At 30.9% G+C, this 25337-nt stretch overlaps 4 protein-coding genes and 1 long non-coding RNA gene across 15 annotated transcripts in view; 2 read left to right on the forward strand and 3 right to left on the reverse strand.

The window, feature by feature from the left end:
- LOC122635722 overlaps window positions 1-723 on the reverse strand; it is a 15540-nt gene extending 14817 nt beyond the window's left edge. Inside the window, exon 1 of the long non-coding RNA XR_006328732.1 lies at window positions 692-723. This is a non-coding gene — a long non-coding RNA (uncharacterized LOC122635722). The remainder of the gene's footprint in view (window positions 1-691) is intronic.
- The window catches only part of LOC122635711 (trinucleotide repeat-containing gene 6C protein), a 25845-nt gene extending 13749 nt beyond the window's left edge, over window positions 1-12096 (reverse strand). For 3 of the 5 annotated variants that reach the window (XM_043826234.1, XM_043826232.1, XM_043826229.1), the window contains exon 1: window positions 11921-12096. The gene's annotated coding sequence lies outside the window, so the exon portion shown is untranslated. Of the gene's footprint in view, window positions 1-23; window positions 244-11920 lie in introns of those variants that run through there. The other 2 variants (XM_043826233.1, XM_043826231.1) reach the window with 2 other exon arrangements.
- A 738-nt stretch (window positions 12097-12834) lies between these two features.
- LOC122635716 (zinc finger protein 45-like) lies at window positions 12835-16592 on the forward strand. 2 transcript variants are annotated; one of them, XM_043826244.1, is made up of 8 exons: window positions 12835-12970; window positions 13642-13971; window positions 14033-14551; window positions 14636-14792; window positions 14883-15101; window positions 15190-15332; window positions 15409-16052; window positions 16175-16592. In XM_043826244.1, the coding sequence occupies exons 2-8, from the start codon at window positions 13726-13728 to the stop codon at window positions 16191-16193; spliced, it is 1947 nt and encodes a 648-aa protein (XP_043682179.1). In that variant the 5' UTR covers window positions 12835-12970; window positions 13642-13725; the 3' UTR covers window positions 16194-16592. The 2 variants fall into 2 exon arrangements, with proteins under 2 accessions (XP_043682179.1, XP_043682178.1); XM_043826243.1 differs by having other exon boundaries at window positions 12843-13191.
- Window positions 16295-25337, reverse strand: part of LOC122635712 (Bardet-Biedl syndrome 7 protein homolog) — a 28997-nt gene continuing 19954 nt past the window's right edge. The window contains exons 1-13 of one of the 3 annotated variants that reach the window (XM_043826236.1): window positions 19939-20351; window positions 19657-19855; window positions 19327-19495; window positions 19147-19223; window positions 18763-19015; window positions 18398-18663; window positions 18121-18310; window positions 17959-18039; window positions 17746-17889; window positions 17524-17645; window positions 17351-17460; window positions 16832-17111; window positions 16295-16755 (exon numbers count right to left, since the gene is read on the reverse strand). In XM_043826236.1, coding sequence (XP_043682171.1) covers window positions 16653-16755; window positions 16832-17111; window positions 17351-17460; window positions 17524-17645; window positions 17746-17889; window positions 17959-18039; window positions 18121-18310; window positions 18398-18663; window positions 18763-19015; window positions 19147-19223; window positions 19327-19495; window positions 19657-19855; window positions 19939-20080 — 2136 coding nt within the window. In that variant the 5' untranslated portion in view covers window positions 20081-20351 and the 3' untranslated portion in view covers window positions 16295-16652. Of the gene's footprint in view, window positions 16756-16831; window positions 17112-17350; window positions 17646-17745; window positions 17890-17958; window positions 18040-18120; window positions 18311-18397; window positions 18664-18762; window positions 19016-19146; window positions 19224-19326; window positions 19496-19656; window positions 19856-19938; window positions 20352-25337 lie in introns of those variants that run through there. The other 2 variants (XM_043826237.1, XM_043826235.1) reach the window with 2 other exon arrangements.
- LOC122635715 lies at window positions 17378-23624 on the forward strand. 4 transcript variants are annotated; one of them, XM_043826241.1, is made up of 5 exons: window positions 17378-17394; window positions 19996-20086; window positions 21037-21158; window positions 21297-22071; window positions 22153-23624. In XM_043826241.1, exons 3-5 carry the CDS (start codon window positions 21117-21119, stop codon window positions 23340-23342), a joined length of 2007 nt encoding a protein of 668 aa, XP_043682176.1. In that variant the 5' UTR covers window positions 17378-17394; window positions 19996-20086; window positions 21037-21116; the 3' UTR covers window positions 23343-23624. The 4 variants fall into 4 exon arrangements, with proteins under 4 accessions (XP_043682176.1, XP_043682174.1, XP_043682175.1 ...); XM_043826239.1 differs by lacking the exon at window positions 17378-17394 and having other exon boundaries at window positions 19377-20086; window positions 21021-21158; XM_043826240.1 differs by lacking the exons at window positions 17378-17394; window positions 19996-20086 and adding an exon at window positions 20835-20957.

Here is a 25337-nt window from a genome sequence, read left to right on the forward strand (position 1 = left end):
TTTTTTTTTATTATTAATCTTACCTCTGTTCGATCAAACGAACGAGAAACGAGGAGGATGCGCTGCGCTATCGTACGTCTTGGATATTCGTTGCGGCCATTTTTGAATTTCACAAGAGTACTCGTAGGATAAATTATTTTATACTTTGAACGCATAACGCGATCAATGTTTAAATGTTGAAGTAAGGATACAAAACTTTCGAGAATGACCTTTATAATACAGAAAGCAAAGTATTCAATGATTATTATTATTATTATTATTATTATTATTATTATTATTACTATTATTGTTGGTTGTGTTGTTGTTGTTATTATCGCGTAGTAGTTACTAATAAGAGTGATCTCAGGATCATTGGAGAACTGAATTGTTGTTATTTTCAATTTCTAACATTTCGTCTCATTCTTTGTGCAAATAGAAATCCCTCCTTTCTCCACCAGCTCCATTCTAAAATTTGTAAACCGGCCCGAAGTTTTTGTGCCAAAAAAAGACAGAAAAAGTACGAGAGAAAAGTCGATGAAAGGTTATAAATAAAGAAATGAATTGAATATAATAATAATAATAATAATAACAATAACAATAATAATAATAAAAGAAAAAATAGAAAAGAGGCAGGAAGCTTGAATTTTCGCTATTTCTTCGTTCTTATGGAACAGGAACGCATGCAATCTTCTAGCTCGTCGTGTCGGTCGACTCCTCTCTCTCTCTTTCTCTCTCTCGCTCTCTCTCTCTCTCTCTCGCTCGCTCGCTCTCTCTCACTCACTCACTCACATCAGCGAATCAGCCAATCGGCGATTCGCTGCGCCGTGCCGCCTTTCGATTCCACGCAAACGACGACGACGACGACGACGACGACAACGATGACTACACTACGACTACGACTACGACTACGCAGAGTCGATCTTTTTCGCATGTTCCGAAAAAAATCTCAAAGCCCCCCTTTCTTCTCTCCTCTTCCCATCATTCTTTCCTTTTCTCCTATTACTACTCCTCATCGTCCTCTAGGAAAACGACGCTTTCAACGATGAGTACGGCTGGTGCGCCGTAAGCCTGTATTTTAAATGCGACATTTGCGAGTATCAGAAATTATTGATCTGCCAGATATACGCGTGCGTGTGTTATGTGTGTATATGTGTGTATACGCGCAAAAGAGAGAGAAAGAGAGAGAGAGGGAGAGAGAGAGAAAAGGATAGAAAGCACAGAGAGAGAGAGAGAAAGAGAGAGAGAGAGAGAGAGAGAGAACATGTGAGTGAGTGAGTAAGAGAGATTGAGGGAGAGAGAATGTGTGAGTGAGTGAGTGAATGAGATAGATAGAGAGAGAGAAAGAGAGAGAGAGAGAGAGAGAGAGAGAGAGATAATGTATGAGTGAGTAAGTTAGTACACGCGCGCGCAAGAGAGAGAGAGCCTTCGCATGTATATACGTGGCAGCTAGGAGGCAGCGAGCGAGCGAGCGCGCGCTGTTCCCTCTGGCGCACGTCTGCCCTTTTATAACTTCGCGGATAGTCTTCTCCCTTCCTAGTTCGAGAAAACAAAAAAAAAAAAGAAGACAAAAAAAGAAATTATGCTTACGAGATTTAAAATTTTATTCGCCTTTTATAAATTTTTATTCGTTTATATCATATTAGAACTCGGTTTTATTAGGTTAATAATTAAAATATGTGTATATACATAGGATAATACATCGTATACACATACATATATATATACATATATCTTTCAATGATCAAATTGCATTCCAACGATACGTTTATAGCTAGAAAGAGAAAGAAATATACAGCAGATAGACAGAGAGAGAGAGGGGGGGGGGAGAGAGAGAGAGAGACAAAAAGAAAATTACAAAATATCGTAAAAATTTCGTCAAATGTCTAGCTTAGAAAAAATTAATGAAAGAGAATATAGATCGACGATACATAATTTGATTATTATAGGTTAGAAATCCTCTCCCATCGGATATGTAATGATAATTAAATTTCACGATTGATTCGCATTGAATATCGACAGATCTTTATTTTGCTATAACGCTATTAAATTATTCTAACGATAAGAGAGAAATTGATTGGTTTAGTTCTACAGATTGAAAAAATTGAATTTTGGAACAATGCAAAAAGTAATGTTAATTCTCGTTTTAAACGCTTTCCACGTCGCGTTTTACATTTTTATGATCGTAGTTGTACCTGCGACGCTCGCACCGTCCGCATAAGATTATAGGATGATGATGATGATGATGATGATGATGATGAGGAGAGAATCGATTGCATCTGCGAAGGCAGCGATCTATTATGAACGCAACCTGTCAATTACGAAGAGAGCGGAAGTTCAGGAAGGCGTATTATCTAACTCGATGCAAGCATCGTACGGAAGTAGCTTCGTAGAGTCCATAGCTCTCTTCCTAACCTTCCTCTCCTTCTCTATCCCCACCCAACTAGCTCCTTTTCGTCTTCATCCTCCTCCTCCTCCTCCTCCTCCTCCTCCTCCTCTTCTTCTTCTTCTTCTTCTTCTTCTTCTTCTCCTACTTTGTCTATATTAATTTTGTTATTTCATCGATATATAAAGTTTCTATCATTTTTAAAACAAACGTCACAGTTTAGGTATGCAAGAAACGAAAGATGCAACGACGTCTTATGCTTAGCCAGCGTTCCCGGCAATGTATCGGGTGTGTTCGTTTCAAGGACGACACAACGGTACCTTCTCGGCTTCCAAAGGAGTGATAGAGACAGAAACAGAGAGACATACAGAGAGGGGGGGAGGGGGGGAGAGAGAGAGAAGTTCGCAAAATCTTTCCAAGTGAATTCATTAACAATAAAAATGCAAAGTGTTCTCCGGTTACGGCGTAAATAGCGAGGAGATCCATTTCAGGAATACGCAACAGCGTTGCCTCTTGGCGCGAATCCTAAGCGCATCGATGAAGAAACTAAGTTGTTACTTTGTATTTACCTTGGTAAGCGTAGCGAAAAAGAGAAAGAAAGAGAGAAACCATCATATACGGGACGTGGGGGACTCCGTTCACGCTCCAAGATGCTGTCGTTTATGACGCGGGAAAACCTGCGTGACCAGATAGTCTATCTCTTCACCGTGAAGGAGTTCAATTGCCCGAGGAACGACAGAAAGGAAGAAATAGCGGACTGAATACACAACCGCCATGAAGTTGCCCGAGTAACGAACGCTTATGATTGGTTCCGTGGAAAGCGCGGATTTTGAAATATTTACTTTTAATTCGTTCATTGATTCAAATTTTAAATTACGTGAAATATTCTTATTCATAGAAATATTAAGAGAAATGGTGGATTGAATACCAGTAAAGTAACGAAGAATTACGATTGGCTAATCCGTGAGAAGTGGGAATTTTTTAATCTTTATTTTTGATTCGTTCATTGGATTCAGATCTTAAATGAAATTGAATTGGTTTTATTCGTAGAAATAATGAAAGAAATAGCAGACTACTACATTGAAAAACGAAGCTTCATAATTGGCCAGGTCATGAGTCTCTAAAAAAGCGCGAATTTTTAAATGTTCCTTTCAGAATGATTTTTTTTTTTTTTTTTTTTTTTTTTTTGTAGAAATGAAAGATCAAATACGTATATAAGAGAAAATTATAATTAATACAGAAATAACCTCCATATAGTTATCAAAGTAACGAAGCTCATAATCGGCCAATCGGAAACTCCCTGAAACAGTGTGAATTTTTAAATGTTCCTTCCAAAAAATATTCTTTTCATTCCTAAAAATAATAAAAGAAATAAAAGATCGAAATATTTATACAAAAGGAAAGTATAATAGATACTGAAATAACAAACTCTAATAATAAGAACAATATTAAATTAAAAGAACGATAATAATAAAAAATAAAAATAAAAAACACTCATAGATATTATCATCATAAAATTATTTCGTAACCACAAACAAAAAAAAAAAAAAGGAAGAAAATTTTTCCACAAAATTTTCCTTTCAATAATAAATTCTCTCGACTATGCAAATTCTTGATACTCGTATAAAAACAAAGCTGCGGAGTCAAGCATATATAACAGAACGTTTCCAGAACATTTATCGTTATATTATACATACTACATACGATGATGGTGTCCGGTATTTTGAAGGTCGAAGTTGTTCAACAGGATTTCGATTTTATTTTATGATCGGTCAGTCGAAGTCGAGTCGACTTAGATCATTTCGATAGATCCATCCATCGAAAGTAACGAGTTATACGAGATCTTTCGTGTACACATATTCTCACATACACACATATACAAACACGCACACGTACGTATAGAAAAATATCACAAGTGTGTGTGTATGTGTGTGTGTGAAAGAGAATTTACGAGTAAAGAAGATACTTCCATTATCGAATATTTCTTTCGACCTAGGTCAAGGTGTTTGAACGAAGAAGACTCGTCAAACACGTTGTCTCTATTCTTACTACGTAGATACATATATACATGTATACATATTGTCTAGAAGATATAGAATCGTCAACTACATAAAACAAGTTAAGTTTCATAAAATCGTTACTCTACTAGAAACACCTTGACAATGGTAGAGTAGGAAGATAATCCTCACGATTCAAATGAACGATGCGAATCAGATATTTGGCAGTCTATGTTGGCAGAGATAATTTCAAACAAACGTGCGTCATCTATTCTCGTATTCACGCATACAACGAGACTACTCCTCTCTCAACGAGTAGAAACGTCAGCATGTCACTTGAGACGAGTAGGACCAAAGAACGACGAATAACGTCAAATGTTCTCTCTCTCTCTCTCTCTCTCTCTCTCTGTTTCTACATATGTGTATGTGTACTATATACAATACTACATACATGTAGATACTAGATTGGCATTGTCGATAAAAAGGTGCAACGACGTTGGACAAATACTATTAGAATCTAACGAATGACACTGCCAATTACAAAAGAAAAAGAGCGAGAGAGAGCGAGAGAGAGAGAGAGAGAGAGAGAGAGAGAGAGAGAGAGAGAGAGAGAAGGAAGAAATAGAGAACACTTAATTAACAAAAATGATGATAATAATTCTAAGAATTCATTGTCGCAGTATGATGTGCGCAATTAATAATGTTACTTAAATTTCGTAGAATATAAAAACGTATGTCTGTTTAAAATTTTAAAAACTTTCGTAATAAAAATGATAATAAAAAAATTCCCTTTTTCGTCTTCCTTCTCTTTTTTTTTTTTTATTTTCCATCTTCTTCTTCTTCTTTTTCTCCGTTTCAAATTCTTTACTAATTCTAATGAAATAAAATGATGAATCATAAGACTATTACTAGTGAAGTTTCTGATTTCGGGGCTTGAAATAGGTGATGGTGGTTAAGCTCCTATAAACGTTGGCCTGTACCATGATTAATCACGTGGTCGATGTTTGTATGTGTACTTATGTGTAGCTACTGCTGATTCATCTAAAGTTTTTGAACACTTCTATCAACATATTTTTTGCAATTACGTTAATAATGATTGATGAAAGAAAGCAAGAAGAAGAAGTAAAAATAGAAGAAGAGGAAGAAGTAGAAGAAGTAAAAGAAGAAGATGAAGAGAATTGTATAAAAAAGTTTCCTATGGAAACTAGTTGATTAACGTAATCTTACAGGAAAACTATAATACAAATATGCAAATTGTTCGACAAATAAGTAACGTTATCGTCGACTTAAATATGCAAGTTGTTCGACAAATAAGTAAAGTTATCGTCGACTTAAATATTGTAAGTACAATAATGAAACGTCGATGATCAGGATTTAATATTGTTGGCGCGAAACGGATTTCATTTGTAACACACAAGTTTCTTAGCTAACTTACACCGAACTCTCTCGTCGACGATCAATAAGACAAGCTCTCTCTCTCTCTCTCTCTCTCTCTCTCTCTCTCTCTCTCTCTCTCTCTCTCTCTCTCTCTCTCTCTCTCTCTCTCGTGTCTCTCTTGGTGTCGACGGAGCTCTAAAGCGTAATTCTCAAGCGATAACATGACCCAGGGATATAAAATGACATTAAACGACTACACGATTTATTTCGACGTAAATTGTAATATCCAAAAAAAAAAAAAGAAGAAGAAGAAAAGAAATCTATTTAACTCTTATCGACCATTACAAATTGAAATTATTATCACGTAGATATTAATCATTGATATCGTTCTATTCCGGATAACGACGTTTAATGTATGTACATATTTTCCAACGTGTGTACTCTCTTGCTAGTTGGTTAGAGTACACACGGAAGCATTTCAAGACCCCGTGACCTCGTTTTCCTAACTACCGTCTTACATTCGAGGAGCCATTTCAAGTCGCTGCAAATTATATTAGCATCGTCGAAATCATTTTACTAGATATAGATATAGACATAGAATGATAACAAATTAAAAGAAAGAAAAAAAAAAAAAAAAAAAAAAAGCAAACAAAAAAGATCTTCGAAATGAGGGGAGAGGAAAGAAAAGAGTATAGAAAAAAAAAATGTGTGACATCGATGATAATAAGAAATAATGCATGCAGTAATACGGATCGAACGTTACTGTTTTTTTTTCTTTTTTTTTTTCTTTCCTTTCCCTCTCTCTCTTTTCTTTTTTTAAATCAATTATTCCTTCGAGACTTTTTCAGCTAATTTTTTTCTCTTTTTTCTTTCCTTTTTTTTCCCTAATATAAAACTAGATACTCAAGTCCAGGAACTTTTAACCCATAGGGTGAAAACTTTCAATCATTATGATTTTACTAGCAGAATTCCTTTTTCTCTTCTTTTCTACTTTTTTCAATCGATCTCTCTACCATTCGATCATGATAAAATCATTTCAAAGGACTCGTCAATTATTCTTCTCTTATCATCATTATAGTCTATCTAGCTACCAGAGAGTATAGTTTTCAAGCATCCCCAACGCGTTGCTCTCTCTCTCTCTCTCTCTCTCTCTCTTTCTCTCGTATGGAAAGGCCGATTACTTCAGCCCCATTATAACCTTTTTGAAGGGAATAATATCATTACCCTTGGCTCGAGAGTAATACGCTTAAGTGTTCGCTTAAACGTTCATTTTCACGTAAAATAGACGAGAACGTGTATATGCTTCTTTCAAAGATGCCCGAAGAAATTGATATTAAATTGGGTGACGCAAAAAAGAGAAGAAAAAAGAGAGAAAAAGAAAAAGAAAATGAAAGAAAAAGAATTGTTTTTTAACAAAACAAAAAAAGAAAAGAGAAAGAAAAAATCCAAGAAATAGTTGGATTTAGAGGGATGAATCGATATTAATGCTCCAATGAAAGAATACAAACACTACGTCACCGATAGTTAAATGGTACTAGAGAGAGAGAGAGAAAGAGAGAGAGAGAGAGAGAGAGAGAGGTTTGTACACGTACACCTACGTATAATATATATAGATACATAATATATATGTACATATATATATATATATAAACACATGTACGCATGCACGCACATACACACGCAAAGAGACAAGTGTGCGCGCATACAAACTAAGTACTTGAAGAGTACGCTCGACAATCTATTTATATGTGTGTATATATGTATATATATATATATATTGTATATAGATATATAGATATATATGTGCAAGTGTGTAAATGTGTATAATACGAGTGTCGCGTGCGCGTAAAGATTTGACGTGTGTGTACGCGGAGTACCGGTCTATATATACGGTGTAGCTTGGCAACAAGCAGTCAGCGAGTTGCGGGGCAAGGTCGACCCTCTCTCCCCTAACTATTTTATCCCAGACATATATTTGTTACGAAACTCTTGTATATAACTACTGCGGTAGAGCGCGCAACACATAGCTTAAGCGCGTTTATTCGAACGTAGCGTTAAAACCTACGGCAATATGGCAAATTACCATTCGATTCCAATTCATACGAACACTATTTCCTATTGTTTCATAAGAGATACATTGAACGTTTAGAATACATTTGTTTCTTTCGAAAAACAGATATAGATAGAGATGGTGTGGAGAAGAGAGGGGTGAGAGGGGAGAAGCTACTATGGCTCGCCATTTTGAAATAAAGATATAATCGAAACAACAAAAATAAATAGGTACAAATGTTCGATATCTTATTCGTGACATCGTCTAGTTTTTTCCTTTTAAATTGCTGTTCTGTATATATATATATATATATATATATATATATATATATATATATATTGAGTGAGGATGCAAGCTAGTGAGAAAGAGAGAGAGAGAAAGAAAGAGAAAGGGAAAAGTACCATAATACGTCATATTGAAATAGAAACAATCAAAACAACAAAAATAAATAGACATAAATATTCGATATCTTATTTGCGACATCGTCTAGTGTCTTCCTCTTAAATTGGCACAAAATGGATGTTTTGTGTGTACATATGTGTGCATATATATATATAAAAATATCGAGAGAGAGAGAGAGAGAGAGAGAGAGAGAGAGAGAGAGAGAGAGAGAGGCAGAAGTACTACAATCCTTCGTCTCAAAATAGAAATAACAATAACGAAAATAAGTAGTAATAAATATTCAATAACTTATTTGTGAGATCGTCTAGTATCTTCGTTTTAAATTTTCTCAAAATATGTATCCTATGTATTAATAAATATCTTAAAAGAGAGAGAAAGAGAGAGAAGGAGGTAAAATTACTACGGTTCGTTATATTGAAATAGAAATAACGAAATAACAACAAATGATCAACTAGAATATTTAATATCTCATATCTAATAAGTTTTATTGTCTTCGAGTCGAAATATCCATGCTGTTTATTAGCGTATATTATTGTGGTTGCATTTATTTATAGTTAATATTTTACTATATATCGAATATACATAATACGAATATACATATATATAATATCATATATATATATATATATGTTTATCACCGATTCATATAATATATCAAACGCAACACTTTTGTTTATTTTATTACGTTTACGTTCTTATCGCATACGTCACTGATAAAAAAAGAAAAAAGAAGAAAAAAAAATAAAGAAAAAAAAAACATTAATTTACATCATTTCGTTTTTTGGTCTATTTTTATTAGTAATTCTGCAGTATCGACGAGAAGTCGTCGATGCTGTAATACTCAGCATATTACGGAAGGATTTGATCGATTTTAATCGCATTTCTCTAGCGGTCGTTTTCTCGAACGTCTTTTCGTAAATACTAATGTACATACATCGAGTCCGTGTATCTTCTTTTGTGCGTGTCTATTTGTGTCGCTTGATCATCGTTTACGTATGCGATCGTAGACGCATATACTAACTAAAACACATACGCTTATGTGCTACACTTTTTAGTCGAAAATAATGCTATTTATAAAGTGCACCAAGTAAGTATCGGCTGACGGTATGCAAGTCCCACGTTGCATACCATGATATACGATGAGTGTATTCCTTTTTTGCTAAATAGAAATTGGATGGACGGTGGTTTGACTCTACCAATAAACAAAATTAAAAATATAAACTTTTTCCTTCGTAATAAATCTATATTATACAGAGAGTTTACTATATCCTACATTAATATTATATATATATATATATATATATATATATATATATATAATTATATTGTTGGATCTAACTTTCGCATTTTTGTTTCCTTTTTTTTTTTAAAGTTAACTGTAATATCACGTAATCATACTAAAGCGATCACGCAACAATTTTTACCGTTTCATATAACTATTTTGAGATAGAATTATTTTTCTTTTCATTTCTCTTCTCTTCTCTTTCTCTGTCTCTCTTCCTCGCCTATTTTCTTCTCTGTTTTTCTTTCTTTCCTCCTTATTATATATTATTTTTTTTACATATAAATATATAATACTGATTTCTATATTATACTTTTATACTATATTATATCACTTTTTATATAATATTATATTATTCTCTTCTTGAAATATATATATATATCACATTTATATTATATTATATCTTACTTAATATATATATATACATTTATATATACATATATATAAATTATAACAAACAAACAAATAAATAAATAAACATATATATATACACACATAGCAAGTAAAAAAGAAAGTTGATATTGTTAGTAATAATGTATTGCCAAATACAGTCGATGTATTTATGGGCTTACAAAAGAAGGTTACTTTTACTAAGAAGAAAAGCGACGGGCGTTGACGCTTGACCCCTATTTATCGGTATGCCGGAAAGAACGATAAATTTGTAAATAACCCATTTCAAAGGTATACATAGTAATACCACATATACTCGCATATACACGCAACTACTTTATTATAAATCTCTAATAATAAAAATCCAAAGGAAAGAAAGAAAGAAAGAAAGAAAGAAAAAAAAAAAAAAAGAGAATTCCCGCCATTTTAACGAACACCGTTTATTCATTATCGCGACTGATTGATTGAAGATTACGATCGAATCGTGTGTGTTTAGAAAGAGAAAAAAAATTAAAAAAAAAAAAAAAAAAATGTACGAACGATTAGATTAATTGTAAGATAAAAAAAAAATGAAAAGATAAAAGAAAAAAAGTAAAAAAAAAAAAAGAAAAAAAAGAGAGAGAGAGAGAGAGAGAGAGAAAAATAATGGTATGATGATAAATCGATAGAATAAAATTCGTACGTGATAATATATAATAAACAATATCCATTTGTAATATTATAGTAGTCAAGACTTTGTATTATCAATTTAAAAGAAATCATACTTTTCTATTTCTCTCTCTCTCTCTCTCTCTCTCTCTCTCTCTCTCTCTCTCTCTCTCTCTCTCTCTCTCTCTCTCTCTCTCTCTCTCTCTCTCTCTCTCTCTCTCTCTCTCTCTCTCTCTCTCTCTCTATCCCTCTTCGTTTACATCAAGATTACTTGTTACAGCATATTCGATTTATCGTTCGAATCTAAACTCTCCCTGGAAGTGACGTGTTATAGATAAGAAATACACAATGTTCATTTCATATATAGCTTCCGATTTCCTTCCTTATCAATGGGATCACTTCCTATATGTATATATATGTATATAACCTAAACTATTTTTATTCATTGAAAATAATATTTCAAGTAAAAAATTACTTGAACGATATATTTTTTCTGATGACGTTGTATATAGTATAAATGCCATTGTAAGATCAGATTTACATTTTTATATTCATCTATCTATCTATCTATCTATCTATCTATCTGTCTGTCTGTCTGTCTGTCTGTTTGTCTGTCTCATGAATATTCGTATAATACGACGGTATGCCTGTCACTTTCGCTCCACATACATAGGATATATATATATCTGTGTGTATGTATGTATGTATGTATGTATGTATGTATGTATGTATGTATGTATGTATGTATGTATGTATGTATGTAACATACAATGTAAGTTGCATTCTTATAAAAACGATGCTCTCTCTCTTTCTCTTTCTCTCTCTCTCTCGAAAACTATAGATATTTCTCAAACATTTCTAACGCTCGATATTCTTCGTCGTTTCGTTATTTAACAAAATTAAACATTCTTTAATGACGTAAAGACGGTAGACAGTAAGTAGATATGCATTTCCCTTTAAGGTCAAACGCTCATATCAATATGGAAGTAAGTACTTGCCATTGTAATAGAAATCAAACCGCGTATAGTACATAGTTTAGAGTTTTAAAAACATCTTACGTAAGTTACTGGGTCCTACGTTTTCTATTTCAACGCCATACGAATCCTATTCGCGCTTACACGGTTCTATATATACATATACATATACCTATATATATGTGTGTGTATGTGTGTGTATATATATACGCGCACATACTATATATATATATATATATATATATATATATATATATATATATATACACGTATAAAGTATGTATAGGTACGTAAGTATGTACATAGGTTATATTTATATTTTGTACGATACTACGCGACAACGACAACGACGACGACGACGATCGCAAGTACATACGTTGAAATTTTCTTCGAATATTTTCTACGATATATTTGTTATTTAATTATTATATAACTTACCTACGGCAGCGTGTGCAGTGGCGTTAATATCTGAGGAAGTCTCACTATCACACGAAAACTACACTTTTCACACACTCAAAAACACATTTCGTACAATCAGGGAATCTTTATTGAAAACGAGCCTCCATTGCTTGGCACGGAGTTCCTACGAGCTATCGCGGCGCTACGTTGGCTCGCTGTTTTTCTTGTCATAAACAATATAATTTATATGATTAGCAATACGCTAATATTTTTTACTACTGTAATATCTAAGAATATATTGTCTTCATGCTAATCGACCAATACCGAGCCCCTTTCGTTTTGATTCGCTCGATACTACTAGCTTGGCGAACGTTCATTGGTCGAATCATTTTACAAGAATTATTCGATTGGTAGACTGCTATATAAACTCTAATTTGCTAAATCATTATGTCTATAAAATTATGATTATAGAATTTGTGATAATAATCGTGATATAAATCATACATAACTTAAATCAATGAAACGTCTTCTTATTAATCCAATATCTTTCCTATTCGTCCATTTCAATCGTCACAATAGTATTGTCCAATCGGATCGAATTTAGATATATAAATGACTACTTTCTGTTGTTTCATTCTTCGATTGTAAATATTATTTTTGTAATATAATAAATTTCTATCGTTTTTCAATTTTTTAAACGAACACTATATATATATATATATATATATAATATTAATAAACATAATTCACGAATATAATAATGTTGATTAAATATTTTGTTAGTTAGTTTCCGGATTCAATATTTATACGAATGAATTATATTATACTTTTACGAATTTGTTTTCTCCGATATATACGTTTGACATGATAACAAATGTAAAAAAAGATGAAAAGTAATAATTGTTGTATTTAATACGAACGTGTTAGAACTATCAAGCAGGTGGCGTAGGAGTGTTACATCCGTTCTAATGGCGTCAGGACCCAAGCACTGTTGTCACATTTTGTTCTACAGTGTTTCAATATTTTGCTTTGTTTATGTTAGTCAAGTTGTACAGGAAAGGGGCAGAAAATCAATTTGGGCTAAAAAAGGTGAATACAAAAAGATGAAAAAAGACAAATCTATTATTGTTATTTGTGAATCAAGTCTCAAGAAATTTTGTGAGTTCTCTGAGTGCAGTGACCTTGGTTTCTCTGTCACTTCTGAGCTCATAAAGGCGCGAAATTTAAATATTAATTTACTTTCAATTCGATAATATTACATTAACCGTATGTAAATTTTTTTTAAGGAAAAACAAATCTAATTCTATAAGGTAACTTGTACTTCGTATTTGTTCGTAATTCAATTACAATCTAAAGAAATAAGTAAAGAAATAAATGCATGAAATGGTGTTACTGATGCCATTAGAACTATTCATGCTAAATAATATAATATTAATATGATTATACGGAATATAACATTAAATTTACGTTGTCTCTTAAAAATTGAAAATCATAATTATAAATTTATAATAGTACTTTAGTATATAATAGTATATTTTAATAATAATATATAATAGTATTTTAGCATCAATGTGATATATATAATCCACTAGATATTAGGGTGACCTCTAATAATATAATAATACAGATTACCTATCTAACTTATCTATATATAATAGAAATATGAAGACAAATAAACTTGTATTATATATATCAAATTATTATTTTTATTAGTAATATATAACTATGATTGTATATACTTATCATTTCTTTATTACCAGGTACAAATATTTGCCTCGCACAGATGGGTCAAGAATAAATCTTGAAAAATATTTTCTCAAATAGTATTAGATATATATATTATTATGGAGGTAACAACGGAAGAAGCTCAAGCTGTACTATTAGAAGGCATGGAAGGTGCTCAGTATATAACCATACAAAGAGCAGATGGAGAATCAATGAGTAAAGGGGTTCCTCTTTTAACATTAAATGGAGAATTAATTTCTGAAGGAATGGTCGTTGATATGATTAATGCTGGTGTTGGTACTGACTATGGAGCTGCTACGCAATATTATGAAGCTGACGATTTGTTGCCTCATGAATTAACAGAGGTAATAATATCTTATTGAATTTTATATACAAATGTAATGTAATTTATATTGTTTTTTATAGGAAGATCGTAAGTTAGCTGCAGCTTTAGTTGCTGTTCAATTACAACAGCAACAAAAGCAACAACAACTTCATAGTCAATCGCAACATGAAGATTCAGCACTACCTGATGTTTCTCATTTGGAAACATTAGCACCTGTGAACAGTTATTCGATACAAACTGTGCCCGAACCAAATCCACCCACAATTTATCCAACTTTACAATCTTTTAAGAGAATAGGACATAATGTGAAACAGGAATTTATAAATATTAAAAGCGAATACGATGTAAATGTATCGGCAGAAAGTAGCGAGGATACAACACCGACTCCTGGACCTAAACGTTCTTTACCTCATAAAAAACGTATTCCTCGTAAATTGAAACAACAAACAAAGAAGAATTCAACAAAAAAAGATATTGGTAAAACCAATCAAGATTCTATAGCTGTGGAACAAAGAACTGAAATGCAAGTTCATGTATTTGAGTGCGAATTATGCGGCTCTAGATTTAGTAGCCAACTGAAATTTTTTGAACATTTGAAGGTGAATAATTCATTTTTAATATTCATCTTGTTCTATTACATCTATGGAAAATATTATATAATCAAATTATTAATTATATCTTAGGTACATTATGAACCAGTAAAACAAGAGACTAGAATAGCTCAAGCAACAAATACTAGTATCACAATATCAGTGCCAGAAACGGTACAAAGCCTAGAAAACACTGTGATAGAAGAATTTAGTGAACCCGAAGATATTATGGAAGGAATCAGAGGTGTAGGTCAGTGTAAACACTGCTGTCGAATAATATTTTTGATTTGTTTATCTGTGTATCATCTAATAATCTATTTATTATTTTTCCTTTAATTAGTGGAAGAAACTGCAGCCCATATTAACGATGAATCGGAATCACCATTATCCACTACAAACAATGAATCCATGTTGTGGGCTATAACTGATGTTACTGATCATGTACACAGGGACCATGTTAGAACGTCTACTACTACTGAACAAAATTTACACGAAAAAGAAAAGACTGATATCCCACAGACAGCAAAAAAAAAGAAAGCTTTGAAAGCTCGAAAATCAAGTGCGTATATGTTGAAAAAACTATTTTTAATAATAGAAAAGAAACTTGTACTATGTGGTTAATTTGATGAATTTAATATTTTCTTTAGATGATGAATTAACGTGTCCTCAATGCGATCGATCATTTCATCATAAGAATAGTCTTGTTTATCACATGAGATCGCACAGTGGTGAAAGACCGCATCAATGTGAAGTCTGCGGCAAGAGTTTTTTTGCTGCTAGCGCATTGAAGGTAATTTAAAGATATTAATTTTTTGCGATATACAATGTTTAATAAATAACAGACGAGTTAATAATTTGTCTTGTAGGTACATAAGCGCCTTCATAGCGGTGATAAGCCATATAAATGCGAGGAATGCGGTCGTCATTTTAGACAATGGGGTGATCTTAAATATCATTCAACCAGTATTCATTCAGAACAAAAACAATATCAATGTGAATATTGTGGTAAAGATTTTGCACGAAAATATTCTTTAATTGTCCATAGACGTATTCATACAGGTGAAAAGAATTATCGTTGTGAATACTGTAATAAGACATTTAGAGCAAGTAGTTACTTACAAAATCATCGTCGTATACATACGGGTGAGAAGCCACATCCTTGTACAGTTTGTGGAAAACCATTTAGAGTACGAAGCGATATGAAAAGGCATATGCATACACATTCTCGAGGAAGATCTGACAGGCCTTTAAACAGAATAATGACAGGGAAAAATGTGGAAGAAGATAATGACAAAGGTGCGCAAGCTAAAACTATTCAGGATCTTGTAAGAGATTTAAAACTTGAGGTAGAAGCAACCGGAGTTGTAGAAATTGTTCCACCGGATGATAATCCTGAAAGTATTTTGCCACATGCTGGTGGACAAACTCTGGAATATACTGTAACGACAACCACAGATGGCAATTCTGAAAGAGATCCTTTAGAAGCCGTTGTTCGTACAACTGATAATATGTATGTATTTATTATTACACTTCCTTTCTCAATAATTTTTAAATTAATGAATGGAATAAGAACTGTTATAAGATTTTAAAACTGTATTCAAAATTAGCTCTTTCTTTTTTTTCATGTTTCAGGCAATACTTTTTTATGTAATTATACATCAAGCGAAGAGAACTGTATAATTTCATTTACATGAATCTAAGGAAACATAAAATGATAAGAATGTGAATGTGAATAAGAAAATACCTTATTCATTAATTTTGCATAGCGAAATAACTTTATTTTCCTCTATAATTTTTTGCTCGGATTTTTGTAATTTATGCCGACTGGAAAGTACAGATTAAGAATCCTATACAAAATAAAAAAAGAAAATTGTATATCAATTTAAATACACAATTATAAATATATTCGCATATACACAACATATTGTAACTACATATGCTCTCAAGGACATTGTATATGTACATTTTTATGGTTAAATAATGCAGCTGTTTATATCGTGCATAAATGTTAAGAAAATATATTTTTTACTTGGAGATGTTTATAGAAATATGTTGGTCCACTCTTATTTACCTACATATATCATCCAATATTTTTATCAACTTAAATATCTCACGTGGGAATAGCGTTACCCGTAAAAATTTGTAAAAGTTGAAGAAAGTCTCTTGATTCGAGTGAATCATTTAATTTTTCTGCTGCAAATTTACTGTTAATTCTATAGAATTTTTAAATATAAAATTATTAATGTTAATCAATCGTATTATAAAAATTTCATAATAGATAATTGTTACCTTCGAGCTCCTTTTGCTCGTTCCCAGTCAACATATAAATCTGTTATTACACCATGTAATCTGTTCAAAATTTCAGGATCCTTTGCCAATTGTGATCTAATATTTTGTTCATTTGCAATTAAATCTTGATACTGTGAACACAAATTTTCTTTTGGATTTGTCTTTAATTCAAATTCTTCAAGAACATCTAAAATCTTAATTTTTTCAATTAATTCATGGACAGCATCTAATTGAGGTCGTATAAGTTCCAATACTCTAGAGATACTTCCAACAGCAACATCTATATATAACAGTAATGATAATCGGTATATATGTGTATACATCTCGTCTTGTTTCGAATGTAAAAAGGAATAGATTCATCTACGATGATAAAATCGCACACAAGAAATAGCTCGCAGCGCCATCTGTATAATATTCCTAAAAGCATTTATACTACAAGGAACTTCCAGGAATATTCTTTAGATGTCGCTACGATCGATTTCTATTAATCGAAGTAATCAACTCTATATAAATATTTACCACAAAATACTTCTAACTTGATCTTTCGTTTCGTAGCTTCCCTTGTAAGTATATCTCTGAGTATTATAATACTTGATATATTTTCTCCCGAAAATATCGCATTTCCTTTTCTGTAATTAAATGAAGAAATGAAAGATATATCTATAACAAATTGAAAACCATTAAAAACTAACTTATATCTACACTTCAATATTGTTCCGATAAAAGAAGATTTATAGGTTAAGATAGCGTCGTTTTCATATAAGTGAGGTCTTTCAGGAACGTCAGGTAATACGAGAGAAAGCCACGCATGCATCTGTAAAACGAATGAAGAAATATTTTATGCTTTATGATAGCACAAAATAATATTATCTCTATATTTTTATAAATGTTTATAATTAATAATTCTTCGATACCTCGGCAATCGTAAAACTACCGCTCAATCTTAATTCGTTGAAAGGTCCTTCTGGTAATGTATCTGCATCGTCTATGTGTTGTCTTTTATGTAAAGATAAAGCATATATAGGTATTGATATTCTACGACAACATTTTGGCTGCACCTAAGGTTATGTATTAATATTATCGAGAAAACTAATATTTTTATTTTAAGCGATATTCGTAAACAATACCTGTGACGTAACATAAATTTGTAAGGTACCTGGTTGGCCTTCGATCGTTCGTAATCTCATTTCGAGGCGATTGGTGTTGATCTATATAATATTAAAAAATAACATTCGAAAATAAATGTTAATTATTTTATATAATAATAATAAATATATGTGTATATATACTTGACATCTATACGTAGCAAGTACAAAGTTTCCTTCCTTTGGATTGCACATAGATAAACTTACAACTGCACTATTATTTTCTACATCTAATAAAACTATTGGCGTGTTCGATTGTATAAGAATATTATCTATTGATGTATCCAATTCTACTGAAAGTGAATATGATGCATCTTCTTCGTGTAAAGCCATTCTATAATATCAAAAATAAGATAAACAAATGTCATTAACGTTGTTATAATTTTTGAAAATATTTCATGTAGAAATATTAAGCGATTACCTATGTTTCACAGCCAATATTAAAGGTGCTAAAGGATCAGCTGTGAAGTTAGTAGTTTCTCTTTCCTCAACAAGTTTTTCTTCCAATTGGTGTATTTCAAGTTTCAATTTTGCTATAACAGTATCGCTTTGTCCAGCTTCTAAAAGGCCAGGAGGTTTAGTAGTTAGACCAAATATTCGACCAGAGTAAGTAGTAACAAGAACTTCAGGATAACCAATAGCACCAATAATTCCTCCAATAACAGTGCTAATACTTTCACCAGCGTTCTATAAAATATCTTTTTAGTAAGTGAATAATTCTACATTTCTCTACTTTATAAGAAGATATATAATATAATGGTACATAAACAAATATTTAATATTTACATAACGATAACGTAGACACGGTGATGTATCTTCATCTGGAAATGTAAAGACTTCAACGATTCCATCTTGTCGTCCAATAAGTATATCCATGCCATCTTGTAATTCAAATGTGTCCAAAGAAGTAACTTCAGATCCCATAGAATTAATTAACCAAGTAATTCTCAACGTTTTGTTGCCTTGAAGATTTAGTAAACCAACTCTACCATCAATAGTTCCTAACAAAATACGTTCTGTTGATTCCACTTCTTTTTCCCTAAGTAAATAATGCATGTCAATATTGATACAATATTTGATGTAATTTATAATAATCAAGTATTGTAATAACTTATGATAATGATAAAAAATTATTGTATAATTAGATTTTATATACACTATTAACAGAACCTATATACGGCAAGCACCGTCGGAATACTTGGCAATCTTAAAACTGTTGGTCTCATAGTACCATGTAAAACACGTACCTAAAATGTATAAGAATGATTATCAAAAAAGTAATTTTTTGTTGAAGATTATATATATTATAAATTTATAGATGTTTGTGAAATTTCTTTTTTAAATACTAACTGCACAATCCCCACAAGCAAGAATAGCATATACCATAGAATTGTCACCAGGTAAGAGTACAACATCGTGTAATATCTCTCCGGCTAAATATGAATCTGCATCTTTACAATCGTAATATCTATGATAAAGATCACGAGCACAAGCTGCTAGATTTGGACCAAGCACATATCTGTTCGATACATCGTATAAAAAAACTTTTCAATCTCTTTTTACATTATTATTATTATTATTATTATTCTTATAAAATATATTAGTACGTATATAAGTATATAACTAAAGATTTCTCTTTAATTAGACTAATTATTAAAAATGATAAAGAATATAACTTACAAAGCAGAAATAGGATCTAACAGACTCGTATCAAAATCCAAAAACAATTTCCCTTTTTTTGTAAAACCTTTAACAGAATTTCCATAGGCAACAAAAATTTTATCTCTCGCAGTTTCCATAGAACCTCCAAGAATCATTTTATTAATTTTTGGTCCAGGTAGAGATTTGAATAATGCTTGTAATTCTCCTTTCTTCATTCCTATTTTAGGAAAAGAATACAATCTTTTTTTAAATACAGATTATTTAGTATAATTGAAACAATAAATAAATTTGACCATTTACCAAAAACTTGTAGTATACCATCGTGATCACCAACAACAAATTTTTGTGTTTGTTTAGGATCTGTTGGAGGTAAAATTCTAGTTGTACCACGAGAAGTAACACCTACAGACACGTAATCAACACGTGAAAGTGCTATTGTCATTTTTACGTAAATATAAATTACGATTTTTATATATGAATATATATATGTATGTGTTATAACATGATCTTAAAAAATTATATACAATAAGTAAAAAGGATTGTGTTAGATTTGTAAGTACTTATGAATCGATTTATCCATAGCAACAATAGAACACAACAAAGCTTATATAAAAAATAATTTTCAAGAAAATTCTAACGAGCATAGATATTATCTAAATTTTGATTTAGTTTAAAAATTATTATTATATTAATATATTACATTATAAAAATTATACACACACACACACACACACACATATATATATATATATCATTTTCTTTTATTTGAGTAATATCTTACTTTAGAACGAATCAAATTCAAATCGATGGTATATTTGTTTTTGCGTCATATATTTTGTACTTAATCTAAATTGACAATAAAATGGATTATAGTGAGAAATAATATATAATATTTTATTTTATAATACATATTATTTTAGCACATAATATTTTATTTTAAAACTGATCAAATTCAAAACCGTGGTTTATATTTGGCGCCATATTTTGTATCTAAGTTGGCTAAACACATGCTATCCAACTAGTAAAATTTTGACCAATCACATTGCTCGGTCGCCATAATAGTACAAAAATAGATCAAATATTTTGGATATTGAAAATTTAGTATTATTACAATTTCTATAAACTAATCAGATCGCGATATTGTCTGGAGTTACATAATGGACAGAAAAAGGTATATGAATGAGGTTTTAAATTAAATTGACATATATAGAATGGATTATAATAAGAAAACAGTTGGTTTATAAATATTTCTTTGTGATCTAGAATTTTATTTAATCATGAAGTACGCAGTTAGTTTTATACGTCGTTCAGTATGAAAAGTAATCATTATATTTATTAGTTATTTGTGAAAACGTAATATAACCTTTATATTTTTGTAATAGGAATTTTCTTATTTAGTGTATCGGGGAATTACTTAATTGTGAAGAAAAGAAGTTGTTTCTTATTATCAATTAAGGGGAAGTTTATATTCTTATAAAATGGAGAGTACATCACAAGTGGGTTTTACAGATCATCATTGGGTTAGTATATTTATATATTTGACAAAAAAAAGAAAAAAAAAAAAAAAGAAATTGTGAATATTTTGTAAAATTTATATTAATTTTTGCATTTAATTTAACATTGAACTTACATTAATTTATATATGTTTTCATAAACAGGAACAAATGGTACATAAAGCTGTAGCATATCAACAAGATTTTTACGAATTACTTCCAAGCTGGACCACATGTAAAAAGGATGATATCAAATTCATTAAGCAGAACATAGGATATGCAATATTTGGTTCACCACTTTTTGAAAAAACTTCAGATTCTAAAGATATTTTAAATTTTGATATTAATAATATAACCGATGATACGGAGATAAATGAAGTTATCCATTATAGTCCTAACGCCGAACGCCTTATAAATATGATTTTTGATAAGATATGGAAACATGGTAGACGACTTAAAGATGATGTTATAAATTATGGAATCGTATATAACATACTTTTTCGTAATAAAATAAATAAACCATCCAAAATGAACAACGAAGAAGAAATAATAGCTGTACCTGTATTTAAAATACAACACTACAATGATGATTTACAAACGAAAAGCAATACAAATAATGAAAACATTTATACTGTTTGGTATATAGATATTAAGGGTAGATTATACAAAAGTTGGGAAAATTATATATCGAAGAATAATTTACCAAAATGTACAATGGTCTTTCCAAAAAATGGTTACTATCAACCAAATCCTGAATATAAAATTATTTCCGATGATTCTATTGTATGGATTATCATTCAAGACTCTTCTATGTGTTCTACTCAGGCAAGTATTTTATCTAAAGTTAACACTACGATTAATATAGCAGGGAGTGCTGCTACTTTGGGATTAGGAATTGCAACAATCTTTACTCCTGGCTCTCCATTAATTGCTTTGGCAGGTAAATACCTTAGTAGTTATATAAATTAATTTAAAGAAGATTAAAATGTTCATGTACTGATTTATATTTCATTACTCATAGGAATGGCAGCAATGGGTGTAACTGGTATTTGGACAATTGGGAAATCTTCTACAGAATTATATGATAGAGCGGTACACGAAGAATCTATCAGTCCATTTAATCGAAACGCTTTGTCTGCTTGGCTTGGTATAGCTGGAAGTACTGTGGGAATAGTACTTAGTGGTACTACAGTTCTTTTGAAGAAAGCTGCTACAGCAGGCTTACAAGTCAATCGAATGGCTACGGTAGCGCATGATGCTATGGTAATAACCAGTATATCCATCAACTTGATTGGTGTTGGTTATAAAAGTTTTCAAATTTTGGAAAAGTTTAAAGAACAAAAAAGAGTTGATATTGAGGATATTATTTATATCGGAACTCACCTATTGTTCTTTACGCATTCTGTGGTAAATATAAAATTTGCTAAACAAATAATCGAATTAACCCAAGGGAATATATTAAACAAGATTGAAACAGAATTGCGCAAAGACAATTTGTGTCAACATTATGAATTCACAAAAAAGAAAACTGATATGGGAGTTAATAATGATAAAATAATTGAAAAAGATGCTGCTATTATACGATGGTTTAAAACAATTACAATAAATGACATGATGTCTAATAATAATTTGCTTACTATATCAAACTGCTTATTAAGCGTAGAAAGAGGAAAAATAAAGTTAAATGGAATAACGTTATTAGATCCAATATTGTTTGTGGCCATGATAGGAAAAAATTTGTTAAAGAAGATCAACGATTGCGAAGATCAATTGAATACATATACAGATCAACAAACATATACATTAACAAAATTGCTTGAAAAGTTATTATCAGATTTGTACACAAGCAGAAATTATTCAAGCAATGAACAACCATGTATAGTTCCTCAGTTTCGATCTCTCATAGAAGAATTAAAGAAAATCGATAAATCTGAAAATATATTGCCTTTTATATTTAATATCGCTGTTACCATATTACGAAGTAAGAATCAATTGGAATATTTGGTGGAAGGATGCCGTTTTGTATGGGATTATATTAAAATAAATTTGAAAGAAACAGGATATCAATTTTCAACTGAGAACAATTCTGCTGATAATAACAAAATAATGGAACATCTTTTTATAACCATATTCGATGCAGTAGATTTGATGATTCAAGACTTTTTTAATGCACTTCAGCAATATATACACATGATGCGTAGGACGCATTAAACGTAAATATATCAAATTTACGTAACTATAAATATTTTATATTAGAAAAATAACAAATAATATCCATTCTTTGTTTCTTCCAATTTTTTTTCTGTTCTTTTTTTTTTTTTTATATATATATATATATGTATACATAGTTGCACAAATTGCTTCCGTTAGATTATTGTATTATGTTATCGCTACAATAATGTCTCATATATATTTGCTAATACATTTGCGTTATATCATTTTTACTCGTATATTCGTAATTAATCAAAAACAAATAAATTATTATTATTATTATTATTATTATTATTATTATTATTATTATTATTATTATTATTATTATGATTTATAATATTTTACAAAATCGTACCTTATAATTTCTTAAATCATGGAGTTACTCCGGAAGTACGGTATAAAGATGAGCTAGACGTCATCTGCGTTTGGTTTCGAAATTCATTCGTATGTACCGCCCCTTGTATGTAGTTGCCGCCGTCATCAAAGGCGGAAAAGACTGAGAAAGAAATGGTTTAGCCTTCGAACGTCCCTTAAAATGATTTCATGCTAAATCAATCATTCCCTCTCTCTATCTTTATCTCTTTCTCTTTCTTCCTCTAATAGCTAAAGCTTTTTTTATTTGTCTTGTATAAAAAAAATATTACCATTGGATAATGTTTATAATTTTTTATTGTTGTTTCTTCTCTTCCTTTCTATTTCCTCCATAAAATTTTTCTTTTTTTTCCACTCTTCGATTAAATTTTATCAGACAAGTTAATTTTTTCGAAACAATAAAATATTTTTTATTAGATTAATTTTTTTATTTTACTTTATCTTTTCTTAGATATATAGATTTCTTTTTAAGTGAACACGCCCATCGATGATATTCTAAAGGAAAAGAAACGTCATCCCTTCGTTAAGGGGGTGTGTTGTAACTAAAAAAAAAAAAGGGTTGTTACCGTTGACGATTTACGATTAACTGGTCTAAAAGCGTTTCCCCCTCTCTCTCTCTCTCTCTCTCTCTCTCTCTCTCTCTCTCTCTCTCTCTCTTTCGCTGTAGTAGGCAAGTTCTTTTCTTTAAGGAGAGAGGAAACATTTTTGGTTTCTCTCGATGGCTTTCTTTTCCATCTACGTGTATAAATCAGTTTACTAAAGAAACATTCTACATGTGTATATGTGAGCTGATATATGACCGTGTGATTCATTAACCTTCTCTGATGAAGCATGTGTTAATGAAGAGAAATGTCCTCTCTTCTATCTACGTTAGCCTATATAAAAAGGGATGTGTTTATTTTCGACTTATCTTTCGCGTTCCAATTTTCTTGACGAAAAAATTATATTTTATAGAATTTCTTTACATCTATATTTTGATATAAATAAATAAATAAATAAATATATATATATATATGTGAAGTATATTATGTATAATGAAATAATTAATTATAATTAAAAAGAAAGAGATAATATATTTAAGTAATTTAATGAAAGAATACAAGTAGTAATTATACTTAAAAGTAATTAAAAAGAAAGAGATAAAATAATTATTATAAGAAATAATCGATTATAAAGAAAGATTATACATAGTATACTTTAATAATTTCATTATAATTCTAAGAGATATTTTAAGAATAAAAATTAAAGAAAAAAAAAGGAAAGAAAAATAGACAAGAAGAGAAAAAAAATCATATAAAGGTGGAACCCCTTGTGGAACGAAACGATTTTCTCCAGACGAATAAGTTTAACGCTCTTCTTCAAACAAAACGAAATTCAAGACTAGAGATATAGACTCAGATGGATTATGCAAGCTTTTTCTCGCGTTGGCGCCAACGAGACCGGAGGTGACGCCCTTTTTTTCTCTCTGCGCCCCCACTACAATTCCATCCATCACTCCATTCTTCCTTCCTTTCATTCTCTCTTCTCTCTACTCCTTCATTTTTTCTTTCTTCTCTTTTTTTTTGTAACTTCGAATAGCTAAAATCATCCTGCGTGCCAATTTCAAAGCTCCTCAACGAACCC

This window comes from Vespula pensylvanica, chromosome 19, assembly GCF_014466175.1.
Source record: "Vespula pensylvanica isolate Volc-1 chromosome 19, ASM1446617v1, whole genome shotgun sequence".
Classification (NCBI taxonomy): Eukaryota; Metazoa; Arthropoda; class Insecta; order Hymenoptera; family Vespidae; genus Vespula; species Vespula pensylvanica.